A 27,127-nucleotide genomic window follows, 5' to 3' on the forward strand; every position below is an offset into this window, starting at 1 on the left:
TATTACGTTAGATAGACGAAACTACGCAAAATAGTGCGGAATAAAGTTTCTTATCGCTTTTAACGTACGTTTTTTGCTGTACACAGCGGGATACGATTAGGTGGGTATTCAATTGCTCCAACTTTTTCACCTGCATTCGATATTCTGTATCTGAAACCTACATCTATAGTGGCTTAAAAACTCAACTGAAACCAGTTTCGAAATGTACGAGTCAGTAGATGGATCTTGAGGGTCTATTTGTAACATCACATTTATAACATAAAGTGAGAAAATCAAATTATGTCCTATATCTTCAGATAAGATCTAAATTTAATTTCACATAGTTTAATAATCAATTCTTATGAGAAAAACACATATATATATATATATATATATATATATGTTAATATTTTTAACTATTGCGTGTCACTGAAATGTGGGTCAGAAGTGATTTTAGAAAGAGGTTGCGTTTAAATATTACAAATAGTTAATATTTTGTAACAAGAATTACCAGCATTTTATAAGTTAAAAAAATTATTTTTAAATACTTTGAAGACAGCTTTAGATTATTAATTTATATATATATAATTTTTTTTCATAATTATTAATTTATATAATATCTAATCTTATAGATATTTGTGCGACATATTGTGGATCCATCGAAAAATTGTTATAATTACGGGAAACTTTGCTAATATAACTCGTATGTTCTTATTATTTTTTACATATAATCATATATGTATATATTGATGATGTAGTTTCATATAATTATATTCTGATAACGAACCAAAATTATTGATAAATCCTATATTTATATAATTAAAATAGTTTATTATTATATGTATATTTTTGAGACAAGATTATGAAATCGATTAAATTAATTTATTTAAAAAAGAAGAATAGAAAATGAAGGAGTGCTTTCGCGAAAATCTAATTGCTGGTTTATCTCTCTTGCTTTTATTTCTTTTTGTGAACATGACTTGGCTGCTTATTTCGCTCGTAATTGTAAAGTGTACAATATATTTGTTAAAACTGAAATCGAGTTGCAATAACAGTTAGATGATGGTTTTACTCATAATATAAGAGAAAAATCATATTGCTTTCGTAGTTCTCTCTCTGTTGGATCTCCCGAGTCACTCGAGTAACGTTGGCTATTAATATTCTTCTCATAAATATTCTTCCTCGCGACCACTCGACAAGGTTCTCACGCTTATTGAATCGCGCACCGGAGAAGTGTAACTAGCGGATGCTGGAAACCAGTGATCTTGGACATTTACATGGTCTACTTTTCGCTCGTGCGGCACGACGCACCTTATATACTCGCGATACATTGGGTTTCCTTTTACTCGCGGCTCCTCCTTTCTGATGCGAATCTCTTTGCGCTTGAAACTTTGAGCGTCACGAAGAGATTTAATTTTCATTAGTTAGTAGAATTTGATTCAAAATTATTATTCAAACTCTTGATCATTAATAGGAACCATGTTTTACGATCAAATCCAGTCGCGTATATATACAGAATATCAGTTAGTTACTGTTGCACTGATATCGTAAACATCGTGCTGCATGTGAATTTCAAGTTGGAGGCATCTCATTTTAAAATTACACGTTACGTGAAATGTGATATACGGGAACGCTATGTCCTAGTTACATGGGAGGAAAATGGATTTCTCGTCCATGATTAAATATGACATTCAACAGACATCTATTTTAGATAGCACGAAGATCATACTTTTATGCGTTACCATAAAATCCAATTGGTTTATTACAATTTGCTTAATATGTTTAACAATAAAAAATTTGTATATTAATTATTCTCATCCTTGGTTTATAGTTCTAAGACGATACATTAAAAAACTGTAGAATTTAAATGCAAAATTATTAATCGCACAATGAAATATATTTTGCAAATCATTTTCTATAACTGAAGATATCTTACCGTTCCGCTCGCTTGTCATCGCAGAACATCGCATCATGATATATTGATCGATATGAACTTACCAGTTTATTTCCACTACCACTGAGATGAAGGAGCGTTCGTCCCCGATTTAACATCTTGCGTGACGAGAGATTGATTGGATAATTTTCTCGAATGATTCGATCATGGAATTTGTCGAACTGGTTAGCTCGTAACTAACAATAACACTCGTTAAGAACTTTGCAATCTTCTTTACAATGGTCTCTTTCCGTACATACGTATGAAAATAATTTGCCAACGACAGAAGGATTATTATCGTCAACGCCGATCTTAACCGTACCGCCACAGGTAGTAACTACTTTCTCCTTGCTGTTCTTTTCTCCGTTTACGCGAGTCATCCCAAGGACTTTTCTTATGTAGAGAAGTATAGCTTTGGCTGGGATCCAACGTAGCCTTACAAAACCGGGCGCGAGGAAAGTTACACGTGTCGTAAAGAACGGGAAAGAAAAACGACGTTTTTCGTTATAAAATGAGTTTATTTTCTCTGTACCATATATGCTATGTACAACGTGTGTGTTACGGTACTGACATATACGACGTTTGGCGAGAAAGATACGTCTTGATAATGTAGAAAAAAAATGGGAATTAATTAGAAACACGCACGCATTACGTTTAACGTCAGCAGAGTGATTCGTTAAATTACATAGCAGTTTCAATGCGTGGATGGTATGACGGGCGTATTATTAAAACGGTAGTGGGTATGCTGGTCGTGGATGGGAAAAAAATAGGCGTGATAGGGTACGAGTATTCTTGAAGGGCAATGTACGTTAACGTAAAAAATAAATAAGCGATTATATGCTGGTGCGCGGATATAACATAAGAACGCTCGCGATCGTCGGGTAAGTTCTGTACGTGACGTATGTATTCGCGATGAAAATGGTTTAATTTGGCGAGAGACCGATGCGGCGCCATGCGGCAGCGGCCGATATGGCGCGCTCGGCAGCAAGAAGGGAGGAGGCGAGAACACGAGACAGGGGGAGGTAGGAAAAGGAAGAAAAGGAAGAAGAATGGGTGCGAGGGGGCGGATAGAAAAGAACACGTACATAAGATAGAGAAAAGCAGAAATACACGCTTGTCATGGTACAGAACAGACTCGAGCTTCTCGAGCTTACGACGGAGCAGGCGCGCACCTCAGGCTCGAGGACAAGCACCAACATCTCTACAAACTCGTAGATACTCCTGGTAAGAGAAGTACAGGGTATAAACACACAACCCTCATTAAGATGGACGATATGGGAGGGTAGCGAGGGGAAGGGACGGGGAGAAGGAGATGAAGAAGAAGCGAATGGTACTTGTACGCAGAAACGACGACGCCGGCCGCGTTGAATTGCTCGCGGCTACCCAAGTCGGCCGGCCGGCCGGGGATTGCGGGATTGCGCAGTTGATATCATCGAGAGCGATCGTCCTCGAGCCCAATATTATCTTTCCTTCGCAATTGCCTTCCGCGGTCCCGATCCATAGCGCCGAGACCGCGGGGCGCGTTAACTTAATCTTAATTACGTTATTATATTGATGAAACATGATTGCTCCTTTTACTTTCATCGTATACGCTCTTTAAATGTAAAGACAATTAATTAATTAATGATTATCCTTATACTCCGCGTACTCGGCAGTTTCCATTGACTTAGCCTCAAACGTCAGCGACCAGGCACGACCAAGCGTGTGCCCCCACGCATATATCGTTCGATCAAGTCGATGAAAAGTGCTCGCACATCGTTATCGTGTTACTCGAAATGCACGCTGTCTACGAGGTGGCGCGAGAAAATCTTGCACATCTTCCCCATGAAAGTAGTGACTTAGGATCCGTTCCAACGTATTCCCGCGTTTTATAATGTGGAGACAATTTCATATCTCCTGTTATACCTTTTTCGTATCTCATTCTTTCTTCTTTTTCTCCCTTCGGAGACCGCTTCTCGCGGCGAAGCGAAGAAATGTCAGATTTTTCTTGCGCCACTCCATACGCCTATGTGATACATGTTGTATCGAAATTACATCGCTAAAGCGTTGCACGCAGCGACCACATACGTACGCCGAATGCTCCTAGCGCGCATTCTTCCGCACGTTTCAGCGTTTCATCGTACGCGCGCTCGCGCGCGCAACACCCTTCTCAATTGCGTTCGTACAAAATATCGTCGAACATGTATAAAATTGGCTCTACCCTCTCACCACAAGCAGATTGGATATACTACCGCAGCGTTAGCGAAAAATTCTTATACGTAAATCCATAATTGAAGTGTTATCTTTGAAAGAAAGTAAAAAATGAGAGAAAGAAAATCATAAGTTTGTCATGCATTCGCGTTCACTTATTGTACGCGTAGGCACCTTCGTTGGCATGTTTATCATCGTACGTATACATATATTTATATATATTTATATCCATATTTATATATTTATATTTATTTGTATTTTATACTTCTATAAGCGGATCACGCGTAAGAAGCAGCGGTGAAGCGGGGAAAAGGAAGTTATCTATCGGCCAAACCGCGACACGGATTTGCTTGCTAGTCATTCTATAATGCGAAGGTAATCGAATCGCGCTTCAGGAATATACATCGGAAAAATGCAAGTTTCGCTTGCGTTTTCTGCATTTCAATTTTTACCTTGTGGGATCAATGCCGCTTGATTTAAGGGAGTGAAATTCCATTTAGTTTGGTGTCGATGGGATCTCGGGTACAGGGCAGTACCTAGCAATATCCACGGCAATTAGATCCAATAATTAAAGCGTACACTGGAATTCCGATGGGCGTAACATACGCGCGCTCTGCCGCTATGTATCCTTTTTCGTTCGATGTTGGGCTATTGTTGTTGCGTTAGCGACCACTAGCCGTTAACAGTGAGTTACACGTGCAGCAAACGCGGGCCGATAGACGCGGAACATTCGTGAATGGATATTGTCTTGTTCGTATCGAAAAATTTTCCAATTTAACCTCTCAAATTTAACCTTGCATACGATTACCTCAATGTAAAAATAGGTCAAAGTATTGAAATATTGTTATACTAAAAATAAAAGTTTGTCACGTCTCCGTAATTAATAAGTACGCGGCTGTTTACGTACATAACTTTTTCGATTGCATGAATAAATTAGATCTTGTATAATATCGCGAATATTCTCTTCACGCGAAATCGGCAAATGTCAAACACCAGAACAATTCCAAGTTTGGTTAACTGTAATGCAAACACTTCAGAACGATTGGAGACTCCCATTTTGTCTCGCTCGTTCCTTTGTTTGTCTTAACGAGTGTATTTTAATTCTCAAGTTTCGCAATTAATCCGATCTCCCCATGAGTCCGCTTTGTGTGCTGTAGTGAAATCGATAAGACACTGCTGGCACAGTTAACCAATTTGTATTTCTCGATGTTGTACCGTATTATACCCTCTGATATCAATCTTTTTTCTCTATCTTCTTTTTCCTTGGTTCTTTCAAGTGAAATGAAATCTGAATCGCGTACGCTATGTCTGATGAAATGTAATCAATTCCAATTATTATGTTAAACAGCATTCCGTTATAAAATACTATAAATTAAGATGTAGATTATTTATTTTTACTAAACTCTCGCAATAGTTTATTATATATATAAATTATAAACTATTTTGATCTTTTATTTGTAAAAACTGGCTTTTTGTTTCTTTCTGTTTCTTTGCTTGTCGTGCAATATGAATTTGACAAACACTTTTTATTCATGTAGAAAATATTACATATACAATAGCTGCTGCAAACTGGATTTTTCTGTGTTTGACATTATCCACGCGGCTTTGTCCTTTAGAATTTTTCTCAAGATGTCCGACGATGAAATTCCAGATCGATGACGCGTAATATTTTATTGCTTACATAACCAGTATGAAAAAAGTTCTTTTTATCATATCAATCAATATTTTATTGCCTCTTGCAATCGAATACGCCAATCCAGATTGATAAGCTCACGTGTCGCAATGTAAATTAACCTGGCCGCTATGGGATGGCTAAGGATAAGGGACATGACTAAGGTTACGTCGGAAGGGGTCGAGGTTACGTGATTCTAGTATGGAGAGATAGCTATCCTCGATGTGATCCTGTGTTACCTGTCTCTCTCTCTCTCTCTCTCCCTTTACTCTCGAAGCTAGATTCAACCCCCGCAAGCTTAGTTTAACCCGAGACGCCACAAGAGGCAATTAACCCTGCGCCAACCCCTTTGCGCACGTACCTTTTACCTCTTCACCGAGCTTACCGCGTTCTGATCCTACCTATGTTTCTCGTTCCGTCTCAATCCCTTCTCCCTCTTTCATCCCCGTATTTAGTCCGCCGCTCTAGCTCCTCGCCGCGCCGTAACATTGATATCCTACACGTCTGCATAATCATGCACAATTCCCAATGCTAATTAGAATCCATGCCGGTAGCCTAGCTGTAGCAAATACGCGTCAACCTCCATCACCTACAGAGTCACAGCGTGCAGACGTGTCCCACATCGCGTCACGTCGCCTCGAGAAAAAAAAGGGACGGTAAAAGCAGCTTGTAAGGGCAGGGCAAAGCGAAGGGGAAAAGGGCACGGCGGTGGCTGCGGCGTGGCGATGCACGTGGGCGCAAGAAACCGACCGAACTCGCGCGCGAAATCGATTACTCTCTTCGCGGCTGAATTTTTGCAGTCGTTACATTATCAACTACTTACCGGCGGAAGTGGTGTGGCGAGATGGCCACTTTTATCCCGGAACAAAGTAAGAAATCGATTTAGCCCCGGCGTGAAGCGTGTGATCCTCGGTATGCGTTTCTGATCAGATACGGATTAAGTGTTGACGCGATATTACGAGAGAACTCCTCCTTTCTTTTTTCTGTTTATCATCCCAAGTCAGCTTCTAAAAACGTTTCCTTAGACGGCGTCGATTTTCGTTGATAATGTACGCACGCATGAAGGTCACATGGACATTGAACGTTACGCTAATTAAAGGTTGCCGGTACGGATCGTAATTGCAACCTTCTTCCACGAAATAAGCGGCCACCCGAGAGACAGAAAGACGAAATTGCTGATACGTACAATTCGTTGCGGCCTTGGCGAGAAGTGTCGGAGACACTGATATTTGTGCCTTCAATAAGCGACGGATGTAGCAAGTAATGAAGCGCAATTGTGTCTAATTATTCCGTTCAGTGATCCACCGGCATTATTAGCACGTGTGCATGCACGAGTGTATAATTAACTTTAACCGGTAAGATAAAGTCAGAAGCAACTTCAATTAAATGATACGGCGAAGTCGATCGGTTTCTTTACGTTGCCAGCTGCGAGGAAATGAAGTTTGGGACGAAAAAGAAGATACGTCTGTGATAATATCTACGGTAATGTGGATACATGAACATTCGCAGAGATGGGCAGTGATTATTTTTTTTTTTTTCTGTTTCTCTCTGGTTGTAGCGAACGAACGTCCTTCTATCCTGATACGTTCAACTTCGCGATCTGCCCATCTAACCGAATCTAATTGGAATTAGTAGAACGCCTCTGCAAAGCTTCCACCCGACTACAAGGTAAGCGTGGGTGGTAAAGGGCATGCTCTACTAAAAGCTACGTATATTGGCTGCAACCTCGCAATGCGGTACACTCGTAGAAGTTTGATATAGTACGAAGTAACGTCCATCCGAATTCCATAAAAAGATTCAAAGAGAAAGCCGCGTGAGAGTATTACTTTTGCTGATCGCTTCGAGAATCGTGATACGCGCACGATCCTCTTCGCGGCACGCACCGGTTTGAGAACTCACGTCCATGTGAAGTCAGCCAAAGATTCGTTAATAGCGATTTACGCAGGAAGACGAGATTGACGATATACCGTGGGAGCTGATGGGAGAAGTCGTTCAGAAACGACGCGCGGAGTATCCGCCGTCGTACAATTTACAAAGACTGTCAGTGCGCCCGGGCATGGAATGCATTCCGGGTACAGAAACGGAGACCGATAGAGCCTCCTGGTGTTTCAGCATTTGTCGGCGTCGTTGCCAGGTGAAGGTCCATGCCGCTATGATGGCAATCTGGGCGACGAGGAAGACGGTGCCAGCTACAATAGCCTCACCCAGATTGATGCACATTCCCATCGACGACGATATGTCTTCACTCTCGACGAATACGGTGTCCCTCGTCGCGGAGGTGACGTTCGGTAACTTACCATCGCGCTCGAAGCCAAACTTGTCCGTAATCTGGATGGATTGCACCAGGAGGAGGTCCTCGCGACTCTGGGTGCCAACAGCAGTGGAGCGACGACGGCGTCGGCGTCTGCCGAAGGAGATCACCGATCGTAGTTCTCCGGTCGTTTCCTCCTGGTCGCACTGCACGGGTTCGCAAGTCGGCATACACGGAGTGACCAGAGCGCGGAACTGCACCACTTCCGAACTGGGGAACTTGAAGGCGTCAAAGTGCGACAGTAATATCTGTAAAACGAAAAGGATAAAAAAGGTCATAAGTCGCTTGAGAATTTGTAAGAACGAAAGAAGATTACTGACGAGAGCATCGTAAGACATTCATTTGTGAGAGCTAATAAAAATGCTTTCTGATTTTATATAAATCCGAAAAATTAATTTAAAACAGCGACATAAGTTAATGCTTTGGATTAATTCAATTAGTTGGAACCTTTTCGTCGAGTTGAAAATTATTACAGCATTAAGAAGCGCACAAATTCAAAAAAATATTTACATTCACAATTTGTTTAGTTTAACAGAATATTAACACGTTCCACCGGTGATCCATGTTAGACTTTCTGTTCAGCTTAATATTTTCAGTTGCTTAATATTTTAGCTATAAAAACGTAATTATAAAATAATTAGATATTAATATAAACATAACACAATAACTAAAAAAGAATAACGTTATAACAGCGTTATTTTAACTAAAAATAATTTTTCAAGAGAAATAGGCTCGTGTAAATGCTACGCAATTAATTAAAATGTCAAAGCTTTTATTATAAACGAGCAATATTAGTTAATTAATAAAATTCACATTATATTCACATACGTATACCGTTAAAAATCTCAAACGTTTCGACTTACAAAGTCTTCATCAGTGATTAACAAAAAATCTATTTATATAACCCCTAACAATGTCAACGAACATATTTATAACATAAAATAAAAATTATCACTCTAAGCTAGTCCTATATACTTATTTTTACGTTAACATGTTACGGATCTATATAGGTATCCAGTCTGAAGATTCAAGAATCCATAATTTTGTTAATTCGCAATAATACTATAACGAAACAAATCATGCTCTTGTTTTAATAAAATTTTATTTGTTGCATTAATACTGCCGTTAAATCACGAGATTATTTTCGATTAAAATAATGCTGTTGATACATCACTTTTTTAGTGTACTGCATAGATAGATAATTATAATATATGACACAATATTGGTTACATAGATACATTAGGTCTTTTCGTATAGTAATATTTATAATTGTTTACCATTTCGAAATACATATTTGATAAATATAACAAACACAAATAAAAGTATCGCGGGTCAGCATAGTGGTTACTTAAAATTAACGCAGCACGAAATGTGTAAATTACATTTGATTCCATTGATTGCATTTACGTGAGAGTAAAAAAAAAGAGTTTAATTTTGTATAAATTCAAAATTCGATACTCAGTAATGATAAGTAAATGAACGTCATGATCTTTACTTTTAATTTTCGACACGGCGTGTAAATACATTTCAGCGAGAAACAGGAAATTCGATACGTGGAATGTAATAAAACGAACTTCTTCGCGTACTCCATCGGTCCCTTTCGACGGATTGCAAGTCACGTAACCAATTGTTTCACGCCGTTACTTGTCGCTCGGATAATACATAAACACCTGTGCCGAATGGCTCCTCGGAACGCAACGATTTCGCCGTTCGGGGCTTTTGTCAAGTTCGCGTACCGTTAGCAAACTACAGTGCCAATATTATGACATTTGCGGCGCGTCCTCGTCACCACTTCTCTTTCGTCGCTCTTTATTATCCCGGTAGTTGTACAGAATTTCTGTAGTTTCTTTTTTCTTCATTGTTTCAGCAAGAAACAAATTAAAGTACCATCAGGCACCAGTGTTAACTGAGAGTGGTGTGTTTGCGGCGGATTTCGAGACGACAGATTTATACTTGACGTTTTTCACAAAGTTAGGAACTACCTAACAATAGTAAATGTAATCAGCGCGAGGCAGCTGCGGAACGCGCGCGTATCTTGCTTTTTTTACATACTCGTAATTCATACGCGATGTCGGTGCCGTCGACTTAACTAAGCAGTGTCGCATTAATTCTGAAATTCCGACACGGGCGGTCGTTCGCTCATAGAATTCAGTGTGAATGCGGAATAATGGTAATCTTACCCATATGTCGCTCTCACATAAATTTTCAACTATATTCCAAAGTCAGGAACGCGCGCGGGCGCGGCAACGTGATTTTACTCGCGATCGCGACATCGCACGAGCACGCAGAAAAAAAAAAACGCAGAGCTCTCTTACAGAAGAGGAATTACAGAATGCGGATGTCAAGAGATCGCGTAACCCAACGGGCGTCAGTCGTCGCACGCAATATGCGTAAGAGATGATGATCACTTGAAACTGGTTTTTCACGTCCCGCGGCAGCTGCGTCGAATTTTTTTGCTCTTTATTAGGTAAGGCCATATAACGGCAATTACACGGGATTATGACATGAAAAACAGCCCAAGTACCCGCTTTTACGCGCGCCATTAGAGTGCACCTATATCTATCCCTGGCAAATGGTGCGACCAAGCGCGTTGCTGTAATTCCTATTTTCTCGCGACAAGCGGACCTATCCGTTAAAATCTTTTTTATTCGTCGACAATCTATCGTTGTTATATCGCTCCGGAATTTTTTACCGCCATCCTGATACCACAGTGATCGAAATCGTTACAGGGAATTCAAGTCTTTTCTCTTCCCCTTCCTCTTCTCCCTCTTCTCTCTCTCTCTTTCTCTCTCATAGTTTCTTACGAAACGAATATATGATAATCACTCGTGTTCGCTCGTTAGACTCGTCGTCCGCAGAGTAATCTCGCGATCATCGTTTCACCGAGGAACATCGGCTGTAATATATTCATAGCTACGTCCGCGCACATGGCTCGTCATTGATTTCTCTTCATTCAGATCATTCGCTACATGCTCGCAGGGTCAAGTCTCGACGCAATCTTCCCGAAGCTGAACTTTTCTTGAAACCGAGAAAGGCCGGTATACGCAAGGTTAGCGCCATGCTCGTGTGTACGTCGAAAACTGGTTTCTGCGGCGCATTACCAAGTTCATCGTATTTACACACCGAGCACGTATATTATCGGCGGGAAGTAAGACATTAAAATATGCTTCGTTCCACGTACAGCTTCATTTAGCCGTTTCTTTGCCTGCGCGCGTCTAGTGGAACGAGCGGAACTTTATTAACCCAACGTCATCTCGCGCAGAAAGAGTAGCGGAAGGTCCATTCTCCGCGGGGGAAAAGCGAGAGCGATTGCATTCGAAGCGGATGGGAGAAGAAGCGTAAGCGGATCGAAGGAAGAAGAGAGGATGAAGAGGAAAGCCTGGGGACGGGGTTTAAGAGACAGAGAAAGAGAAATAGAGAGAGGTACATACATATAGGTGCATGCCGGGGAAAAGAAACACAGGCCGTATCCGCGGCATCTGGTATACACGCCGACGATAAGTCTCCTTCAACGGCAACGACGTCGGCGATGGGAAAGGACGGGAAAGAGGAGCTCGTCATAAATGTACCGCATCAGATCAGTCAGATCGTAAGGCTTGCCGCCCGCGCTTTTATGGCGTAGCTCAACCTGATCCCCCTTGTCTGCTTTATAAGTCGGCCGCGGGCTCTCCCCTATCCGCCTTCGTTCATCCCTACGTATGTAGAGGGGTACATGCTCCCTTACGAGTTTACGTACACGGACGTGGTGGTTGAGAAATGTTTCCAATTTCATTCAAACCGGTTGTGAAATGGAAGAGAGCTTTCGTACCGCGGCCCGGTTACGTGACGGACATACCGGAAAGCTGAACTTTTGGCAAATTTCTGGTTAGACGAGGCGCAATGCTGCACCATCACTGACACTGCCGCTTCGCTCGTTTCCTCCATCGACGATCGTTTCTCTTTCTATCCCGATCCAAGATTAATAAAATCAACGGCGTTGTATACCGGTTGACTTTCGCGACGCGTTTGCTCGTTCACTTTACGATCGTCCATATTTATGTGACAGACAAACTGTTTCTCATTATCAGAGGTGCTATTAATGGCGTGAACAAGTTCTCGCATGTATAAAAGATGTGACATATATGGGATATATATTTTATGCCAACGATATGAACATGCGGTAAGTTCATAATCGGTAGATGGAGAATAATTCGCTTAACGAATACTTCGTTAAACAGATTTTATAAGAGTACTTTCAAGTTCACAAACATATTATATTTGCAAAAATAATTTTATTTAACAGAATAGACTTTACTCTTTTTTTTCGGCATCTATTAAATATTCTCCAATGTATACATTCACTTGTCCCGAATTAATATCATCAGAGTATTAATTGATAGATAATTAATTACTGTAATTGCAAATGTTTTTATCAATTACATCACAAATGTTTTGATCAACTTGAAATTAACTAAGCACTATAGTGTTCCCGGTAATAATTAATTATTAATCGTTTATTAGCTTGTACCTACATCTACGGAGGAGAAAAGATTTCAGCCTCCTGAGATTAAGAAAGACAAAGAATGAACAGGCAACTTCCTGCTATCGAGTATATCTCGGGTCAAATGATGCCCCTTCGTTTACCGAGAATCAATGTTGCGAACGTTTATTACCATATCATAATGACGGTATACTGTCGCAAACGACGGAGATTATTGATAGCTGATAGCGTGGCATATATCAAAGTTGTTGTCAGGCGTTTTATCATTCATGCCAATCGACAGGTAAATAAGGTGCGTACGGATAATATACGGCGCGAACGATTGCGATGAAATCTTCTTCTTGAAGTTACGTTACGGCTTCTACAGATTAGAATTTACATACACCCCGCCGTTTTGATTAAACGTGCGAGATGAGAATTGAATACAGCGATGAATTTTTCTTACTCTTGCCTGCTCGACAAAAATTCACCAAGAGATCTCGGCAAATTCACATTGAGATCTCTATCTCTTCGTATCGAGCAGCGTTCGAGAGGAAATGGGGTTAGCCCTTCGTGATCAGCCGCGGTCAGGAAACGAGATCAGCCAGCGCGGTGCGCACGTTCTAAACCGGAAAACGGCGCCACGACGCCTGATACAGGAATGACTGTGGGTGATATATCTTGATGCTCGGCATCTTACGTACGTACCCGATATAAATTTACTCTTTGTTTCTACCACGACTGTTATTACTTTCTAATAAAGCGATATTGCGCCGTACCGCGGCCGTGCTCGCGCGAGCAAATGATGTGGAACGACGAGTTAACGAGGCCGTGCGCCTCTTATTGCTCCACCTTCGCTCCAGCACTCGTTTCTACCTGCCACTATCGTAACGATCCGTTTGTTTTACTCGTCGACACGTGAAGCATCAGCCACGCGGTCCACGACCGTGCATCAGCTGGTTCGAATGTTGCGCGTCTCGAACACAATGTAGCCAAAGAAAGCCCTACGTCCGCGATACTTCCGCGATATTCGCTAGCCCGATACGGAGAGAAAACATAATTGGAAAAGTCCAAGCCAGTTACACCCCCGCGCCGCGCCGGTTAGACTAGCGTAAGAAAGACTGCTCGAATTATCGGGAAACATTTTTGTAGGTATATTAATGCCCAGCTCGCAGAATCATATTTCTCGTTGCGGCGCGCGTCTGACGTTATATCATGCGAGTCATCGTACAAAATGTACGAGCGGTATATGTGTAATTGGTCTATCGAGGTCAATACGTGGCGATCGCCTACCTATTAACCGCGCAAGAATTATTGTACTTCCGCCCTAATGCGTTTTCGCTCTAGCTCACCCACGATACTTCACGCATCGCGCGAGAAAGAGTAGAGGATTAAACTATTTTTTCGCGATCTAATGGGATCGCAAAGTCAATTCCCATGTTACCTTATGCGGGAAACGCGGAAGTAATAATCGTGGCTCTACGAGCTCGGTCGTTTTGAACGCAACGGTGTTTCATTATTTAATGATCCGTCTTCATACATTTGAATGAAAGACGTTAGTTCTCAATCATATCTGCGAGTCTTATCTATATTTTTTTTCTTCTTTTATTATTCCATGCTACGAAGCAAACTGTGAAAATTTGTACGCGATAAGCGTGTTTAATTATATTAAATTCATAAAAATCATATATAAAAACTTCAATGCAATGTGTCTGACAAATTACGAGTGAAAATCGAATTATTTAGGGATGATGATCGAATCAATCTCGCTTTTAAGCTCTTACTCTCGGCATCGGAGATAATCTTACGCTCCCTTATGTGGAACACACGGAAAGTAATGATCGTTGCCAGACCAATGTGCCCGCATGCCAAGCATGTCACGGCACGTCATCGCCAAGACGGCGGCGCATCATCGACGCGACCTATTACAGACCGGGCAAATTGCTTCCTATCATAAAATCCGTTTGGGTGATTGATTAGCATGAAGTCAGATCAGCCGGTTGACTCGCGTCTACTTCCATCTCGTTCTTTTTCCCACCTAGTCACCCTATACCCGCGCGTATTTCGAGACACGCGCGCGTTCCCACAAAATACACGTCAATAAGCATCGACGTTAAAGGCGTCAATCACCTCGATCATCTTGTCCTCTGGGTATCGTGTTCGATCGCTAAATTAGAATCGACATTTATCCGTATTTTCTATTACTTTCAAGACAGCTACGCGTATATACGGTTTTATATGTGATTTTTTTTCTAAATATCTCTTTATTACTTACTTTGTATCGAATTTGTTTATTCGGTTTATGATTGCAATGCACGAGATGATCGAGCATCTTGCATCGAGTGAAGACGTTTTTATTAGACTAATATAGATTAAGAGCAAGGGCTTCCGCATATAAAGCATAAGCAGTAAGACGTAAGCAGTAATCAAATCAACACTTTTCTATTTCCTATTCACGTTATTGCCCTACGTTTTCTACTGTGATTGACCGATTCGCTTATTATTTACGTCTTACTACTTACGCTTTTCTATATGCCATAACCTTAACACTTAACACAAATATTGGCTACATTAATTTCCCTGGAAATAATTTCCCATCACTGTAGTGATGGAAAATTATTGTTAACGTAAAATTAGAAAGAAGATATATATATATATTATAATTATTCGTGAGATAGGAACTTTCATTTGTTAACTTATAGTTAAATTTATCTTTTGATTCTCTACCGATTATTTTTTTATGAGTTCAGCACTGAACAAGACTTTCATAAAAATGTAGAAATTATATGTTGGGACTTACCTTGCCAGTGGTAGCCGATTTGTAGAGTGGTCCCATGATGACATGGTCAGTGGGGCAGCCATCCGAATCAATCAAAACAATCTCACTAGAGTCGACACCATCCATAGCAACTAGCTCGCGGACGAAGATTTCGTACGGACTGTGAGGATCGAGGATCTCGAATTTGAGTGCCAAAGGATCGCCGACTTCAGCCGATGGGATGGCCTCGTTTCCACTGCGATCAGTAATCTTCATGGCGACGTTCGGCGAGTCGACGATCACTTCCTCCGACAGAGCAGGCGTGATGTCGCCGTGTACGCCGAGATCGACTTCATTCGACACGGTCTTGTTAGTGAGGTCATACTGGCAAGTCACAGCCAGTCCGAGATCGGAACTGGTGACAATGGTGTCGTGATGTTGAATGATCACGTCGTTCAAATACCGGCCGAGACCCTGCTGCCTTATGTTACACTCGAGATCGTCGTACGCCATGCGAAGTTCAAACTCGAGCGCACCCTTGATGTCCTGCACGCACGAGTTGGGCGAGCCCTTCGCGTACACCTTACCGTAGAAGAGCTTACTGGTCTGAATTCTGGTCACCATATCGCCAGCGCGACAATCGATGGTCACATTGTAACAGGAGCTCAGTTCGTACGTGGCCGCTTCCGGTACATCGAGATACGGTTCCTGAAATTATCGTTTGTTTTCGGGCCGTTATTCATCGCTCCCTATCGTGTACTATTCGATGCATATCGCGCGTTAATGCGATTTGTCGCGGTATTAATTTAAAGGAATTATAGCGGATGGCAGTGATAAATTCCAAAATACGCAAAGCACGGATATTTCGCAATTAAACTTCGCGAAGCTACCCCGCGATTTATTGATCAATCTTCTATTTTGCTCGCTTCACCATGGTTGGGAGATTTTGATAGCTTGTATCGGGCTTACACAAAAACTTCCAGAGAATTTATGACGAGAATCGAACAACGAATGGAAAGTGTATATCGAAATTCCACTACAACATACTGTACATTGGATCTTTAGTGATATAGTTCGCATAACAATTATATTATATTCGAGAACACGTACACCTACGCTAGAAGCGTGTGAAATTCGTAATTTACACAAAAAAAACTGTCACAGCATTTTTAAATAAAATTGTTCCGTCTATCTAAAAAGAAGTAGATTGTTGCACATTTTATTGAATTGATTTTCTCTGCAATATTACATGAAATGTAATATATAATTTTATTTATCGAAATAATTAACCATGTTCTTTATTCTCCACATCTAAAGCGTCACGTCCCAATTTATTTGATACGATACATCAAAAACCAATAATTATCAATGATATATATGTATATATACGACATATACGCGTACATTTTCATTTATACCGAGAATGATAATCCGCTCTGATTCACGCATTTGTCACTTTCAAAGAATTATTTGAAATCCCTCTATATGGCGGTATTTATCGCTTCTCGTTCGAGGCTCGATGGTCCTCTTCGATGAACAAATTAATCGCGAATATTACACTGATAAATACTCTTGACGTTTCGCGCTATCTCCACAGTTAATAATTTGTATATTTGTGGAGATGCCGCTGATGTGCTTGCGTAACCACCCATGGAGCCCGTCACGGATCCCACGCACACGATTATCTTCCCATTATACGTATTATTTGCTCATCTCCGAGTGAATGATCGTGCATGAAACCCGTATGGTCATCCATACTGTGACGTCGAAATGATATTCCGATTCGCTTAACGCTGTTTAAATATTCCACTACAATAATTATTCGTACGAAGAATTGTTTAATTGTTCTGGTATTAGTGTTTGTCCCCGTATTTGTAGTGGAGTGTAAAAAGGCGTAGATAATCGGACACCCAACGAATTGGTGGTCGCTAAATTTTTCTTTTGATTTTCCCTCCGGGATACCGAGCGCGATTCACATTCGGCTGAACTCGAGTGTTACCCGAAAGTTCGATAGGGAAAGCGTCTGCAATGGAAACTCGATTTTCCACGAATGCGCCCTCGGCGGATTGTTCAACCTGGTTTGCATGTGTGGGACGTAATCGTATTTATAGAAAATCCCCACTGGTCCTTTCAAGAATCCGCACTGCGATGCGGTGAGCAAAACGACACGGTGGTCGCAAAGCTACACGGGACTCTATTTTAAACACTCCCGATGAATTAAACTGCATACGGCAAGCTCAGCAAGTAAATTGGAACACGAGCAATGTCCATTTCTCGCATAGCAACAATCTCAATTGCTTCGCGAAATTTAATTCGTAAAAGTTTTCCTCATAAACTTAAATTTGCAATTTCATTCGCGGTCGCGATATTATTCGCGTGACATTAAAAATAAGAATTTTTATTCGTTCGAATTTTTCTTACCTGAATGTCAGAGAGAGTGGCACGGGAATGATGACTAAGACGGCAGACCATATCACCGGTGTCACCGTAATCATAAGAGTGGCAACGGAACGGCGAATTCAGACACAATTCGCGACATTCATCGGACGTGCTGACATCTTGGTAGACGGAGTCCACGGTCTTTAATATACGGCCGGTCAGTTTCTTAAATTCGCAAAGTTTCACTGGCTCTTCCACGCAGTGGTTTTCCAAATAATCCACACCCTTCGCTGCCTGGAAGGCATTCGAGCCCGCAACCGTCAGCCTGTCCATATCCGAAAGTTCACACTGCTTGGTAGCGTTGATATAATTAGCGGATCTGAAATTCAAATAAAAAAAAATTTTATAAACGATTTGTATAGCTTATCATTAATTAGTTTCTTATCTACGACAATTTCAAATGCAATTTGTATTACAAGAAACTAATGATTACATTACATTATTTCGAAGCAATTAAGCGTCTTCAGGTATAAACCATCCTCATAAATATGATATGTGTATATTGCCTATAGCCATTAAAGTTTAATGTTAAACGCACGACGTCCGGAAGATTAAAATGGCGAAGAGGAAAATATAGTCTCTCATCTCGCGGTAAAAACATACGAGGAGGACGCACGTGCTATCGATTGTCCCTCGGCCATCATCTCGCGCCTGATCCCGGAAAGCAAGTTATAAAGGAAACATTCATGCACGAACGAATCTGAGTCACGGGTTTTATTTCTAGCGGAGACACGCGGCTACACAAAATCCGCATCCGCCAGAGAATAATTGCTTCCTGCAGCGTTTTACTGCATCGTAATAATGCGTGGTTAATAATACTAAACGGAGCTGAGCGAGGATTACAATTAAGAAAACGTTAATTTACTAATGCTAACCCTTGAGAGGGAGTGTCATATTCTCGGTCCATTCTCATTTCTCTCTTCTACGCCTACTGCATGCTGGCACCGGGGATATCGAATGCCCGGCGTGTCGAAACGGAAGATACGGAAGATAATAACTCTCCCAACGTTTTATGAAATTTTATCTTAACGCTGCACACGATTTAACGGCTTGAATAGCAGCCCCCGACAAATCGTACGTCTACTCATCCATAATTATGGACATCTGGATGATGGAGTGACGTTTACATTAACGTTTCAAGCGTTATATAAACGGTACGCGATACATTCACGTCCATGATCGATTGGCACTTGAATCTGTGAAATTCCTATTTAATTGAATTACACGAATTGGTTAACGTTTTCTGATAATTTATCTTGATTAGACTACACTCTCTATAGCGAAGCGATTCCTGAAACGTAAAAGTTCATGTCCGAAAGAAACACGTTTGCGGATAAAAATTCTTTCGCTGAATAACATGGACTTATTTATCAACTTTGAAAATCGGTAGAAGTTCCGTACGTTTGATAGAAGATCTAAATCATGAAATGTCAGAATTACATTCGCGGTTAAAAATATTTATCTCGAACCTGCATTGCGTATGTATGCACTGATAACAAACACCATACAACATTGTCCTGTAAATATTTGTTTTCGACTTCGTAGATATCAGTAGAAACTGATAGTATTTTATTGCCTACGGTACGCAGAGTTCAGTCAACAGAATATTTTATCATACATTTTTATTGATTTTTTTTTCTCTATATATTCATCATATCACGATTTTTCTTGTATTCACAGTAGTCAGTAGAGCTCGGTCGTAATAACGGGACGTTTCATACGGATGGTTGATTTATGACTTATGACTTTAAGAACGCAACATCTTACGCGCACCTAACGTAACTTAATATTAGCCTAACTGTTATAAAATACGACTCTGTGCATGTCATGTAATGCCCAGAAGTTAAATCACAAAGAATTATACAATGATTAGAATAAGCCTAAGCTTGTAATTTAATTTTAATGAAATAAGCCATTACTTTTTCGAACAAGAAGTCTCGAATCGCATGACTAATTACATTCCTGTATTCCTAAACCTATAATTTTGCAAATCGACGGAGTAGCGTGAAGATATAAGGTAAAGACGTATTTAACGCAGCGTGCATTATAACATATGCGGTCGCATTCTTGCCGGAACCGCAATTTCCTTCGTTCATTCGCGTCTGCTCGACGTAACATGTACGAACGCGTGTTCGACATACTTTCAAAACGAGAATCCGGATAAAATTGGGGCTCTGATCTTTTGTATCTGGCTGTTCTATAATCCAGGATTAGATATTCCCCCTCGTGCAACATTCTCCAGATAATCCGAGACAGTTTCCGACTTGGGCGAAACATCGAAGTCATTATCATCCTTTTCTCCTTCCGGAAGAAAGGACTGGAAAAACTAAACGGGGATGGAAAAGCAGTCTCAAAAAGGAGTTTCCGTGAATTCGATGTGCTCAGGTGCACGATCGGCATCATCATCGAACCGAAGTTTGTCCACGGACTACCATCCGGACTGGCATAGGGAGACGGCGAAAACTGTTCCCGCAGGTTCCGGGCGCTGTTAGAGAAAGAGAGAAAGCGAGAGAGAGAGGGTGGGGGAAGGAGGGGGGAGAGAGAAAGAGAGAGAGACCGCCAAATTTATTCCACGTCGCTCCATCGATTTCGGATTATATTGCCTTAAGACTTGAATAATATTCATGGGTGCCACGTTATGATTTCAATATTCCCCGAGGGTTCCGCCGGGCGGAGACGAAGTCGAAAAATCACCGCGGCCTTATGCGGTCGGGCGCGATAAACCCCGAGGCTCGGCCGAGAATATAATCGAATCGGCGGCGTCTGTCTGCAGCTTCCCCGATTATCAATGTGTCTTTCATCTTTCCATCCCTTCGCGTACCTTTGCTATATTGTGAATTCGACTATCATCGGAGGTGCGAATATGAGCGTTGTGCGCCACAATACTGCGACAATACACAGTAAAATCGACGATGCGAAATGAATGGGCCACGAAAAAAATGCGTCAGCTAGCTTTGTTTCACGGCGCTGGTGCATCAAATATATGTGTATGTGGATGAATGTTTGCTCGTTAAATCAACAAGTTTCGGTTCAATTGTTCGTGATTCAAATACAATAATTGTCCGATGGCGCACACCTCTCCCCATCCTTCGTCACCTCGCCAATGCAATACGTCGTTTATTATTCATTTTATATGCAAATTCATACAATCACTTTTATTGCAAAATTATTTTTAATCCATTCACTGATTGCACCTCGTTGATTATATACGCGCTCCGAAAGATTTCTCGTCTGCGCTCTGCTTGATGAAGATATCGAATCACGCCACGTTGGAAACAGCGTCTCATTATCGTTGACGCGCAAAAACTATTAAGAAAGGCTCGCTTCAAAGCTCATTGCCGCAATGGTGTAAGAAAGATCGCAGTGAGTTGGAAATATACTAGATATTATAAAAACAACGTTGAAATCGTAGCTAACGAGTTGCAGTAAGTTGTAACGAACACGGTGGTGTCGCTAACGATGATGGAGTATGCCAATCATTCTTGCAAAACTAAAAGCCACAATATACCACGCAGTTTTTCAAGTGTATTTTGTAAAGTTTATCCTGTGCTATTAATTACAGAAGTTATTGTGATAAAAGAAACGATAATTATTTAGAATCCCAATAATTATCAGAATCCAATAATTATTTTGAATTATTCAAACATAAAAATAATTGCGATGGAAGATTTAAATTTTTATGAGATTTTTATATCATTTTGTAATGGATTGTTATACTGCGAAATATGTCCGTTTTGCGGACAAGTGACATTACAGCGATCATATTACGTTACGTTTATATAGAGCAATAAAATTTATTGCCCGCAATGAATAATGTACCAGAGAGAGAACCAGCGAAAGAGAGGGGGGAGGGGGGAGAGAGAGAGAGAGAGAGAGAGAGAATATTACATATTTAAAGCCAATTCACTTTTTCCTTGTAAGGCAAGTAAAAACAAGTTATGCTATTTGTGAAAATTTGTTCATTGAAGTATCTCGGTTCACCACGCATCGATTTCACAATTTGATGGAGGATACTTTTAGGGTGGCTATATACTTATAATGTAGCCAAAGAGGAACGTTCTCGTTTCGTAAAACATCTTGCTCGCCGTATATCGTCAAACTAACTTCTTGGATGGCATTATCGTCGAGAGCCCTCTACTTAGAGAGAAACACGAGGAGATACGGCCACTAAAGTCCGGACCCCTCAAAGTTTAGTTCGGATAGGCGAGCCGGTATCTCCAGTGGTAAATAATTAATGGACAAAAGGGTAAAAGCACGTTATCATGGCATGATCTCATCGCATCTATCGTTTATCTGACCAATTTAAGATTGATTTTTTTTGGTGAGAAATTCAATTAAACCTTTTCTCACCATTTCTGTATTGGAATAAATGATATTAAATTATTATATTTCTATAAACTAGCTCAGAAATTAAAATAATCAGTTGAAATTAAATGAAGATATTTATGATTTAATTCACGAAGGAATTTCTAGTAATTTCTGAATAAAAAAAAAATAAATTGGAGCTTGAAAATTTTTCTTAAAAGAAAGAAATCTTCTTAGGCGAGAATATATTATAAGGAACCTACAGTATTCGACATGCCTTTCTCTGTTTCATGACTGGAATTTCCTGTTACCTGCGACAGAGCAAGCCGGCTGAAGATTTGGCATCACGGCATGAGACAAGGAAAGATACGAGAGTAAGCTGAAAGTCTATTGCGCAACGATAAAGCCTTTTCTGATTTTCTTTCCTCGATTCAGGACAAAAGATATCCAACGCTCGTCTCGTACAACTTAGAGTAAACCTCGAGGGAAATTTTAACCTTCCAGGCAGATGTTAAATGCGAAGTTAACTGCGACGGGACGACATTCCGTCCGTCTCTTTTCTCTTCGACTACCTCCCTTTTTCCTATCCCTGACACTCTCTCCTGTCTCCGTATTGTCGCTCTATCGTAATTCTCTTTCCGCACTTCTACGCCGTACTATTCTGAACAAATGGTGAGATAAAAAAAAAAGACAGCCCCGAAAGGGGCGAAGACGAAAAGGGTGAGTGCGGCGTCGTTGGTGATGGTGGAAAAGAATTACAAGCGATTCGCCCCGCTGCATTTCGATGAATCTCAAATTATTCTTCGTCCGCGCGTCTGTCGTGGGGACCTCAGTTGCGAAGATAACCGAAGAGGGAATCTCTGAAGAGAAAGAGAAGGGGAGCCGTACATATGTATACATACCTCCTATATTGAAAGACGTCAATCGTAAAAACAATTTCTGCCTTTTGCGAGAGGAGTCGAAGCTTTTCGCCCGACTGATACGAGCGCAAATGCTGTTTTTTTTAACTTATCGAATGAACATCAACTGACAGAGAACTACGCTGAAGGTATTTTGATTGCATTGTTAATGTCGATCTACTGGACAAAAAGTTACATTTTTTCGTCGTTATTTTTTGTCCAATCTTGGAATAGATTTCTGTTTTTCACGAAATAAAACATCGATATAACAAAATAAAACAATTTTGTGCCGAAATAAAATTGTAACATATATTATAACATATATATAACAGGGTGTAAAACAAGTTTAATTTTATTTCAGATTTCCAATAAAATCGTAATTTGAAACTTAATATAAAGAATAGTAGAAAAAATATTTTATATATAATATATATAAAAACAAAGCTTGCAAACATATTGAAAAAATCAAATTAAATGAAAGGAGTTCTATAATATTCTACATATAGCGATACTTCCCGCTGGGCTGTAAAACTTAAATCGATTTAGTGACTGTGGTCAGCGGTAATGGGTGAACGAGGAAGCTGCACAAAATCCGTCGGTGGAATATGCAATGTCCGATAACGAAATGTATTATGCGCGGCATTTGGGCGTGTCGTGTCGCGTATGACATACACGAAGTATTAGCGGCTAGTAAAAAAACCGAGCTAATTTGCATTACTCTTTTGTGACTGCTCGTTCTGCCCTGGCCCGTTGACCCGCAACGCCGGGTAATCCCACCAGACTCGGATAAGCGACGATATTAATGATCGTTGCGTAAAAACCGCCGCGGCAATTCATGCACGCTTCGTGCACGCCGTCGCGGCAGGGTCATATCTGGCAACATTATTTAGCCTCGTGCTCTCGGAACGAACTAATCAGCTTTATATTGTGTATACGAAACATTGGAGGGAAATCCTGTGTATTATTCATAAACATACATCAACGAGATACTCGCGTACATGGCGGCGTTTTATAACGCAAATTGTATACGCGATCGAGCAAGGAATCTCGGAGAATATTTTTTATGACAGCTGTTCGTACGTCGTTTAGTAAAACAATGATATGTCAGAACAATAATTATACGTAAAAATCCTTATAATGTAAATTACACGCACCACAGAAATTTTTTTTAAACATTTATGAAGAGGAAACGAAGTGATATTTATATCTAATGAGTTTTTACGTTTAATTACCTCGCAATTACTTTGATCTAGATTATTGAATGATTAATGCAGTTATTACACCATTAATAATAACATTTATCCATTGAGAGAGGGGAGAGAGAGGGGGGGGAGGGGGGAGGGGAAAGAGAGAGCTTCGTAATACCTTGATTGCGATGTAAATTACCAGTGAATGCGATTTTCATAATGCCAAATGCTAATGACCGCACATAATTCTATACGATTTCCACGTGGAAATCGCCTATGTTTACCATATTTCATTTCATTTATCGTATAGCGAGAAAATGCTTAAACAGATTTATTCATTCTTCATGATTAAAATTAGAGTGAGACACTGATGTCTGTCTAACGAAAGGTAAGAGCTTAATACGACGAAGAAACAGGGGGGAAAAGCAAGTGGACAGATAGGTAACTACTTCAAGAGGGTGAGAGGATTTCGGCAAGCATTTAGGTAGTTGCCGAAGCGAATCTCGGTCTGCCACCCTGTACCTCCGTTTACTATCACTTGGAGATATACGTCGCCTACGCAATCCCGTGATGCATTGCACGTTCAGCCGCGACTGCAAGGCGAGACGTCCTCTCTCCACAATTCGAAATTCTCTCTCTCTCTCTCTCTCTCTCTCTCTCTCTCTTGTCGCTGTTCCTCGTCTTCACCCTTATGATCGCCTCTCTCCATTCACCATCCGGGTTCCCTCCGGCCTCTCGCTTTCTCGACAAATGGCCACAATTACGTACATGTGCCAATACATAACCCACACTGCCAGCCATGCCTCCCCCACCAGCCCTTCTTCGACAAAGTGCACCACCACGAGTAGCCGTCCGTTTACTCTCGATGTTCTCGACCGATATCGCACTTTCCCACTCTTACCATTCCCTCTATGATCGTCTATCTTCTTCTTTTTCGCTTTTCTCAATCTTCGCGCAGCCCTTTCGTTTCTTTTCTTTATCTTTTCCCTCTCCTCTCTTCCTCGCGTTCCTCTTCCTCTCTGTTCTCCGATGGTGTGGCGATAGACGTATGGGGTTGAAGAGAGAGAGAGAGAGAGAGAGAGAGAAAGTACCGGAACTCGCTCGTCGAAGAGTTATCCATCGGAGCAAAACGAGACATCGTTTACGGGTATGTCGCCGCACGGTTTCTCAAGCTGTCGTCGCGATTGCGCGGCTTTCACAGACTGCGGCACGTCGTTAGAACGTCATTGGTGAAGAAGTAAATACGCGAAATTAAATGGACCACTCTCTGTTGCCAACAAATATGCACGCATACAGTTTTTGTTTTCTTTTATTCGACCAAACACATACGTATCCTGAGATATATTTTTCTTTTTACAGAAAGAGCGTTTTAACTCCGTCGGGAAATATAATACCGTACAATATTAAAAAGTTACTTGGTTATGAGGATTTCCATTTCCCTCGACGTGATGCAAAGCTACGCGACGTCTACAATGTTGGTAATAGAAGATTATTACTGCAATGAAATAATGGAAGTTACAATGACGTTCGGGAACGTTATTCGCGGTATGATTAAATAATTTGATTGCCGTAGAAACAGATTGTCTCGTACGAATGATTTACGGGCTTCGCAATACAAGAAGAGTAATCGCGACGTGTATATTGGATTCACTTTTTGTTCTGTTCGAATTACTTTATATTCTGTGTATACATCTCTTTTTCATTTACAGTATATAACGATTATGTGTTCAGCAACGTTTAAATCCGAATTAAAGTCATCTTATGAACGTCGTAATAATATAAAGCTTGGTATCCAGCATTTCTCTGTTTTCCACCAACTGAGACTCCATCTGAGGCGCTCCATCTCGCCGTTTTCTGAAGTAAACTTGTTTGCTAGGAAACGTAAACACGATCGAATCGGGTATTGTCTCAGGTTGACGCAGTTAGTCCCTGACGAGCGGAAACGAAATTTCAGACTGGCGGTAATCCCGATAATGGCAGAGCGCCTTTGTATCTTCGACAGAGGAGTTTCGGAGAAATCTCGATACACCTAAGAATGGAACGGTCGGCTTACCGGGTGGTAGACGGAGAAACTTGTTCTATCGGAGATTGGGAAACGTGAAGGTGGGCGTCGTAAGATGCATTCGCCAAATAGACGTTTCCACGACAATATACACTCATACACACGCACGTTGACGAACTCGCAATGTTGGCTTGCGGCGCCGAGATTCGCCCGTGTATGTAGTGGTGCATGATGTAATTTCGATAAAGTTAATGTGCGGAGTGTCGGCAGGCCCAGCTGCCACCGCGGTCGATCGACAAAGATGGGATGTAACAGGTGCTATCTCACGAGTTTCATAGTAAGCGTTGGTGCTTGCTTTTCTAGTGAGACGATTAAACCGCGAGACCGGCGCGTTTTGTCGTAAATTCGATCGCGCGGCGGTCCATGAGCTTTTTTTTCCCCGTGGGAGATGTTACAGAGCTCTCTCTCTCTCTCTCTCTCTCTCTCTCTCTCTCTCTCTCTCTCTCTCTCTCAGAATACCGAATTCAGAATCCAAGTCGCGTACGCCCATCCGTTGCGATAAAAGCAAAAAACACGACAGTCCGCTAATTTATCTACTAATTTAGTGGCTGAGTCTCTACGTTTTATGTCGAAAGACAAGGAGACCGACTGGTTGCACTGGCGAGTCGGGCTTAGTATCGGAGAGAGACGTATTGCGGTAATCGATAGCGAGGACAGAATTCTTAATCGTGAATGTCCACCTACGGTCGCGGTCCCAATTAATAAATATCGCTACGACTAATGAATTGCAGTACCTATCTGCGCGATATATAAACGAAACGGTAATGCCGCTCTGATTGCGAATTAATTACTTATATCATGCTATTTGCATATGCAAATCGCACAACCGACCTGCAGACACGAAGGAATTGAATGAGAGAAGAGGGTCGGAGGCAAGAAGGGTTAATACCACCATCGTCGCCGTCGCGCAGAGAAGAGATAAAGTGGAGCAGA

General features: G+C 41.1%; 2 protein-coding genes across 2 annotated transcripts in view; one reads left to right on the plus strand and one right to left on the minus strand.

Annotated features, from left to right (window-relative positions):
* Atg16 (Autophagy-related 16) overlaps nt 1-27,127 on the plus strand; it is a 409,710-nt gene that overhangs the window by 168,516 nt on the left and 214,067 nt on the right. The window lies entirely within an intron of this gene.
* The window catches only part of neo (ZP and PAN domain-containing protein neyo), a 174,407-nt gene continuing 154,601 nt past the window's right edge, over nt 7,322-27,127 (minus strand). Inside the window, exons 5-7 of the mRNA XM_018514935.1 lie at nt 17,724-18,060; nt 15,345-16,010; nt 7,322-8,333 (exon numbers count right to left, since the gene is read on the minus strand). Of these exons, the coding sequence (XP_018370437.1) occupies nt 7,767-8,333; nt 15,345-16,010; nt 17,724-18,060 (1,570 nt within the window). The 3' untranslated portion in view covers nt 7,322-7,766. The remainder of the gene's footprint in view (nt 8,334-15,344; nt 16,011-17,723; nt 18,061-27,127) is intronic.

The sequence above is a fragment of the Trachymyrmex cornetzi genome, unplaced genomic scaffold (assembly GCF_001594075.2).
Source record: "Trachymyrmex cornetzi isolate Tcor2-1 unplaced genomic scaffold, Tcor1.1 scaffold56, whole genome shotgun sequence".
Classification (NCBI taxonomy): Eukaryota; Metazoa; Arthropoda; class Insecta; order Hymenoptera; family Formicidae; genus Trachymyrmex; species Trachymyrmex cornetzi.